Here is an 8,328-nt window from a genome sequence, read left to right as displayed (position 1 = left end):
GTCAGATTGTCCTGGTTCCTCAACATCTGGCATGGACCTTGTTAATCCGGGCAACATCCAAGCCGGCATGACTCTCCTAGTTCGTGTCACTCTCATATTTGAGGTAGGCAGGTGTAGCGTTAGGGGGTCTTTTGCCCAAGGACCCCTACTGGAAAGTTGGGTACCAACCAGGATTTGAACCTCGGTCTCTTGTATCAAAGGGCGGTCTCCCATATTAAAGGGCAGCACTCTTAACCACTACACTATCCAGTCGCGCACTATCCTGTCGCGCACCTTCCCCTGGAAATTTCCACCACATGCATCCGATGAAGTGGGTATTCACCCACGAAAGTTCATGCTCCAATACTTCTGTTAGTCTATAAGGTGCCACAGGACTCTTTGCTGCTTTTACAGATCCAGACTATACAGCTACCCCTCTGATAACAGGACTCTTTGCTATATTTAGTTTGTGAGCCACTATAACCACCAGATCATTTTCTGCAGTACTCCTTCCCAAGCAGTCATTTCCCAGTTAGTGTCAACTTTAGAGAGAACTCAGTTGTCATACTAAACAGTGAGAAAGGATTAATATAGCAAGAAGATTGACGACATTTGCAATACAGTATATTTTGAGGGGGGAAATTAAAGGCATAAAATATTTATCTAATGAAATGAATTTATGGGAGATTTTAGGAAAATACTGGTACCATTATTTGTAATTTATTAATAGCCTTTATGTTAGTTATTGTTCACACATGATACATATTTACTTATCAAAAAAAATATGTGTTGGTTATACTGTACACTCTGAATCTATCATCCATTTCAGTAGGATTGAACACTAAAAAGTTACTCCAATATTTTTATCCAGATTTATCTATGAAAAATTACTGTGTCTTCAGCATATATTTAACCAAGGACAGATTTTTTAAAAAGTATGTTTAAAAATAAAATAAAGCCAGGGTCTTTAAGAGATATCAATTTTATCTAGCTTGGCAGGATCAGAGGAAGGGCCATCGTATAAAAGTTGTTTTATCTTTAAGTCAGATATGATTTAAACGGCTGTATAGTGTACCACTAATTCTCCTAGAATAGTTTTCTTTGTTTCAGGTCTGCTTTCAATTTCATTTCAAAAGTCATTTATTCTGCTTCTGTTCCTCTGCCCTAGCCTTATTACTAATCCTAATTCAATTTTCACGGACTTGTAAATAAAGTTAAGCTAGGCATCCACTCTGTCTTTAGTGCATTTACTTTAGTGCTACCCTATTCAGTTAATAATCATTAGTTTTATTTTTATTTGAATCTAACATTTTTACCCTGAGAATTGTTCATTGCCACGAAAGCTCATGCTCCAAAATGTCTGTTAGTCTATAAGGTGCCACAGGATTATTTGCTGCTTTCGTTGCTTACCATGTGTATTATCCATCTGTCTAGGTACCTCTGTGCGCCTCATCACCATCGTTTCTGAGAGTCTAGAAACAATGATGTTTTTATTCTAAGGCTCAGTGTTTCTTAACATCTTATAATTTCTTTATTTCTGTATATTTGCACTGGCAAAATGGTCACAGAGGAAATATGGGGCCCCTGCATGCACAAGTATGAGGTTTTTCCTTTCCCCAGTGGTGCTCCACCCCCACTCATCCCCAGGCCCTTCCGTCAGTCCACTTTTCCCAAGCATTCACTCTGCCTCTTCCCACCCCCGCTCCGCCCCTCATCTTCTCTCCCAGTTCTGCCCTTTCCCCAAGCGCACCCCTCCCTGCTCCTCTCCTCCCCCCACCAGCGCCTCCTGCATGCCGTGGAACAACTGATCGCAGGATGAGTTTGGATGAGACTTGTAACTTATTATTATTAATTATAATAACTGAGGAAAATGCTTATTAAGTGCTAGAGACTGTGAAAACATATAGAAAGAAATGGTTCCTTCCCTGACAAACTTACAATCTAAAGTCTAGTGTTTATTTACCTTTTTGGTATTGGAACAGAGATAGATTAATTAGGTAATTGTAGTTTCTGCAAAGCTTTCCATAACACATTTGTAGCTAAGACTATTTATACATAATTTATTTGTTGTTCAGTATGTCCAACTCTTTTGTTCTTTTACTGTGCATTATATGCAAATAATGTACCATCTTTTCTGTTTATGCAGTATATTATAAACTCTTTATACTCAAGGCCAAGGGTGTGTTTTCCTTATATGTAGTCAATGTCAGTATTGGAATTATGTAACCTTTTTCTTTGCTGTTTTCAACTATCAGATAATCCTGGTTCTTCATAAACTTCAATTCTAATATTAAGAAGTGATTTCCTTGTTGGTAGTTCTCCTTGTCATTTCTAATACAGGAATTTCAGGATTTTGTTGTGTGTGTGAGACTTTCTTCATCACCTTTATGGACTCAGCTCTTCTCCCTCCCCCATCTTGTTATACTGGTCAGATGTCTTCTACACAATTTCTTTACTTACTGCCCTTCCCTTTGAAAAGTAGATAATATTATTTCAGGCTCAGTGTGAAAAAAAATCCTTTATTTTGTACAGCATATGTGGACAGCAATGTTAATTACATACAGTACAGTTAGGAATCATAGCATAGTGTTCTTCTGAACATCTTTTGTTTTTCGTTTGTTTGATTTGTTTCCAAGTCTTTTTCTGTATGTTAGTTTAAATTAGCAAAGATAAAGGAATTGTTTGCCCAAATATCAGATTACACGCTATTATGTTTGCTGTGTACGACCAAGCACAGCTTCTCCATAGAAATTGTAATGTGTTTTGTGGCCCATTGTTGCCAGTCAGAGATGATGCCAGGTGTGGAACTGAGAATGGTGCACTGCTGTTTGTTTGTTTATGGCTTACTATGTCTGAGACACTTTCCAGACATGCAAAAGGACCAGTCTGTGCTCTGAAAGACTCAAACCTAAGGACAGACAGACAAATAGAGGAATTAGGGCGAGAACATCTAATAGTGACCTTTTCAACTCTGTGAAGTGGATCTTTAAGAAAGACATAATTGTGCACGGGTTAGAGGTTTTTCAGATGAGCACAGTGAGGTTATACAATGTATGACAGGCATGTGGAAGAGGTTATGTAAGTGATCCCACAGTAAGATGACACACTGGTGGCAAAGACTGGGAATGCTGCTGAGTGGAGAGGCAGGGCAATGAACAATTAAACAAGATATGATAGGCAGGGAGAGGCAGAGTTATGCAGAGCTTTGAAGGTGGTCATAGTAAGATTAAATATGATGTGATAGTGGATGATGAGCCATTTCAGGGATTTGGAATAGAGAGTATCAGACCTGGAGTTCTTGATTTTGTGGCTCTTGGATACAAATACTGCACTGTTGGAAATATTATTTAGATTGCTACAATGAGGAGCATATAGAACAGAAGCTTCATTGGGAGAAACATATGTAGTGTATACACAAAACATACCAGATAATTATAAAGTTGGATATCTGGTAGTTAGCTGTCTTACAATCTCAGTATATTGTAGCCATTTTCTGGAAGGCCTTTGAATGAGGTAACATCTCCATAAGGAGCTATATGTGAACCTGATTTTGAAGTTGTTACGAAATGGTGCGTCAAGTACTTTGGCATAAATAATCTTGCCTACACTTACTGTATTTCAAAAAGAGTGTTTTGACATCTAATCTCCTGAGATCTCCAGAGATCTGAAATTACTGATGCAAGCAATTAGTAGTTAATAACAGAATAGTATCTCCAAGAGATTGTTTTCCTAAATAGTTTTCTAACATGCAGTGCAGCACTTATTTACAATGAACAGAAACTTCTAGTTAACCATAGGGTTTCTTTAATGGCCCTGTGGGTTGCATTGGTTGACACTCCACAGTAATGACTTTTTCTTAAGCTCTGTTCTAGTGGAATATTTGAAGTTCTACAGAAACAAATCTTGCTGGACTTGCAAAACTGATTTCCTATTCATACTGAAGCCACAATATTATGAAAATTCATGTCATTTCCCCCAACACTTTAGTAATAAACATTCCATTGTATTAGTTCATCATCACATACATGGCTTCACTAAAATAGAAGACTCTTGTTTTATAGAATGCCTTTTGTACTTTGGAATATTCCAAAATGCTAATAAAACAGTGAATTAGCTATTAGAAGTTCAGAGGCTACGTAATAGATATAGGGTAGTGGTACAGTAATTCACACAGAGCCATTAGCATTAAAGTCTGTGAGTTTGTTATTTTTTGTTGTTGTTTCCTTGTTTTAACTGAGACAAGGAATGTTGGCCCAGACACTGCTGTCATTCTGCAATCTCATTCTGAAAGTGCTATACCTCATTCACTCAGATGATCATCTGAAAGATAGTGGACTGATTCCATTTTTACTAGAGGCTTATGCAGAAGTCTCTGATTAATGCTAAATCGGCGTTATGTATGTAAATCCTCCACACAGATGCAAAAAGCAGCTCATAATAGTTACGTGTCACATTTTAAATTCCCGTTTAATACATTGGGTGAGAATGGCATTTTTGGTTTGTGTTGGTTTTGCTTTACATTCATGTTTACAAATGCAAACACTACATAATTTTTCCACTGATAAAAGTAGACTTTATTTAGCGTTGAGCATGAATATTTATTTATTTGACAGGAAAAGTTTTGAGTTTCACTGTGCAGCAAATCAAGAATAAGACAAAAGTCAGAATTTAAAGACTTCAATAACTCGGACATAGGTTAGGGGTTTGTTATAGAAGTGGATGGGTACGTTCTGTGGCCTGCATTGTACAGGAGGTCAGACTAGATGATCATATTGGTCCCTTCTGACGTATGAGTCTATGAGTCTAATTTAGTCATGTAGAAATGTAATCATTCTTAAAACTTACTTGTCAAAGATTTTATGTGTTAAGCATAGCAACTACAGTTAATGAAATTACAGTTTAACTTTCTCATGGCTGAATGGAATGTAACAACCTCTAATGTTTAAAAAGAACAAAACTTGCAATGAAATCTGCTAAATGTTATTAGAATAGATTCTTTGAAATGTTTGGGATTTTATTTAATTTTTTCTATGGAAATGTCCATTGTTATATAGGGGAAAACAGCTCTTGAAGAAAAATAAATAAAAATGTTGGTTTCCAGTTTACATATAAATTATATTGTTCTTCCAACTTAAGGAGCCAGTTATTCTGTTTGTTTTATTCTCATTCCTTTTATTTTATTGTTATACATGCACCTTTATTTACTAAGTAATATTTTGCAGAGGTTTGTTTAACATTCATGGCTGGGGAGACATTACATTTTTGCATTACACCACTTCCAGGACTGAGGCAGAAGTGTGTACACAAAATAAGTATTCCTTGATATGTTGTGGCAAACATTATAATATTGGGAATGGCAAAGTAAACACAAATGTTTAAAAACATTTTGCTGAAATGGCAACGCTTTCCACTTCAATTGTCATGCAAAAAAGAACTGACATATTTTAAATTGTGCATTTGAAAAATCACCACAATTATATCATAATTCAGGAAAAACAAACAGCATATGCATAAAGAGCTCTCTAAATTGACTTACAATAGGTCTCGGTACAATAAGCATCCTTATACTTAATAGAGATGTGTGAAATTATGTTGTAACTGAAATTTTTTAAAGTTGTACAAGTCATATTTGTTTTACAGATATATGATGGAAAAGACAACACAGCTCACCTGCTGGGTGCATTTACTGGGGCCTCATTAAGAGGACTGACACTAAGTAGTACTTCAAATCATCTGTGGTTGGAATTTAACTCAGATACAGAGGGAACCAATGAAGGTTTTCAGCTTGTTTACACAAGTAAGTATGTAGACAAATAGAATAATGGATTTATGTTGTTCATGGCTTGAAACAGTCATTGTTCATACTTATAAATTCAAATGATGATTAAAAACTGGTAAAATATTGCCACCAATTCATCACTCTCTCAAAATAATCCATTTTCAACTTTCTGCCCAAATCAAATATTTATTATATCGGAACTCTAGCTTTTCTATTACTCAAATATTCTTTTCTGGAAATTATACAGTGCAACTCACTGTCACACGATATTATAGAAGTAAGAGCTTAATGGGATTCACAGAAGGATTAAATGTTTACATGAATAAAAATATCTGAAATTATAGTAGCTAGTCTTAAAATAAATACAAAAACCTAATGAAAGCTTCAGAACATAACCAATCACTAACCACCTAGAATTACCAGAAAACATTGCCATGGATAAGTTATTGTATAATTGTCTATTGGTGGGGAAACGAGCGCTTCCTCTGAAGCATTTGCTACTGGTCACTTTCAAAGACAGGATACTGAATTAGACAACCAACTGGTCTGATTAGGTATGGAATTTCAGTATTATTACACATGCCATTGACTTTCTGGAATTTCCATAGTGAAAATAAACCACGTTTTACGGCGTTTGTAGTATAAGCAAATTATGTTGGTTTTGTTTTGCTAAATTTTCCTTGTAGCACAGTCCCCTGAAAATAAACAAACAAACCATAACATAAATGGCTATGAATTGCCACTATGAATGATAATGAATAATCATTGGACGAGGGAAAGAGAATGAGAATGACTTCAGATCCTGATAGATTAGGATACTCATTTACAATATGAGAAACCTACTTCAAATTCCTGCTCCAACGACTATTTAATTATTTATAGGAAATGAAACAGCTTTAACAGGCAAGATTGAGAAAGATTTACCCGAGGGGATAGGACACTTCCCTGTAATGTGGGATACCTAAATTCAAAGTCCCATTTCTTCATCTGCTAAAGAGAGGATTTGAACCTTGATCTCCCACATCCCAAGCATGTACGTTCCTAACCACTGGACTAAAACTTACAAGAGAGGTGGTCATCATCATTCTCCCTCCCCCCAATATCTTATGAATCTAGTCCTCTTTTGCTTTTGTGAAAATGCCTGAAGAAAGTTTTTTGACTTTTTGACTAGTTGAACATTTATTTTTGATTTGATCTACAGCAAAACTTTTTTATTTAATTTTTCAGAACTGCCAGTGGACCAAAATATTCATTATTCACCAGTTCTAATCACAGCCTTCTCAGTGACTTTCCCAGAAATTGTGTGATGGGACTGTCATAAGCATAAGTCCCAATTCTGAACCTTAACGTCCAAAATGTGGGTGCCTGCATGAACCCTCCAAGCTTAATTACCAGCTTGGGTCTGATAGCGCTGCCACCAGACAGGAATTCCAGTGCCTGGTACACTCTGGTCCCCCCAAAACCTTGCCCAGGGACCCCCAGACTCAGATGCCCGAGTCTCACAACAAAGGGAAAATAACCACTTCCTCTCTCCCTTACCTCTCCCCAAGATTTTCCCGCCCTGGGTACACTAGGAGATTTCCCTCTTCCATTCCTTGAAACACAAACCCAAGAGATTAGTGTCTCTCCCCTTCACACCAGAGGCTATGCATATCAAGCTTAGTATCTAACACAAGGGATTCCCCTCCTTCGTTCCTTACTCCTTAACCAGAGAAAAACTCAAACAGGTCTAAAAAAGAAAGCTTTATATAAAAAGAAAAGAAAAGGACATAAAATGGTCTCCTGTATCAGAATGACAATTACAGGGTCAATGCTTAAAGAAAACATGAATAAACAGCCTTATTCAAAAGAAATACAATTTAACATTTCAGCAACACACACATGTAAATACAAAAAACCAAATAGAAGCCTATTGTTTTTCTACCTTTTGTACTCACAACTTGGAAACAGAAATTAAAAAGCCTGGAGATAGGATCACTCTCATAGCCGAGAGAGCACAAGCAGAAAAGAACCACACCCAAAAAACTCCCTCCCTGAAGCTTTGAAAAATCTGGTTTCCTGATTGGTCCTCTGGTCAGGTGTTTGGTTCCCTTTGTTAACCCTTTACAGGTAAAAGAAACATTAACCCTTAGCTATCTGTTTATGACATGGACACAAGTCAATAGTTAGCTACATTGCCAACATCAAGACTTAGATTCTTAAACATGGACCTCACATGCCTGTTCCCCACACCCACCGGGTAACAAATGAAAATCTTGGCCAACAATGGGACTCAGTACTTCCCACCTGACCTTCAGCATTCAGATAGCACAATGATCCGACTCACAGGTTATGACATGAAGGTCCCTGTTATCTCCATATTCTCAGTGAGGCATACTGGCAGAAACTCAGGTAGAAAAGACACATCATTTAACCTACCAAAACATGTTTCTGTTTCCATGTCAATACATAGCTCAGTCCAAATCTGAGCAGTTTTGTTGCAAAGTAAATGAAAATTCTTCATAATTAATAAAACAGTTCAGTGACTGAGTGGAGAGTGTGAATGTTGAGCAAATTGTCAACCACTCAGC

At 36.8% G+C, this 8,328-nt stretch overlaps 1 protein-coding gene across 4 annotated transcripts in view; it reads left to right on the top strand.

The window, feature by feature from the left end:
* The window catches only part of CSMD3 (CUB and Sushi multiple domains 3), a 1,318,842-nt gene that overhangs the window by 932,390 nt on the left and 378,124 nt on the right, over positions 1–8,328 (top strand). For all 4 annotated transcript variants that reach the window (XM_075063193.1, XM_075063192.1, XM_075063195.1 and 1 more), the window contains one exon: positions 5,620–5,776. In XM_075063193.1, coding sequence (XP_074919294.1) covers positions 5,620–5,776 — 157 coding nt within the window. The remainder of the gene's footprint in view (positions 1–5,619; positions 5,777–8,328) is intronic.

This window comes from Chelonoidis abingdonii, chromosome 2 (assembly GCF_003597395.2).
Source record: "Chelonoidis abingdonii isolate Lonesome George chromosome 2, CheloAbing_2.0, whole genome shotgun sequence".
Classification (NCBI taxonomy): Eukaryota; Metazoa; Chordata; order Testudines; family Testudinidae; genus Chelonoidis; species Chelonoidis abingdonii.
This window is presented reverse-complemented; position numbering and strand designations above follow the sequence as displayed.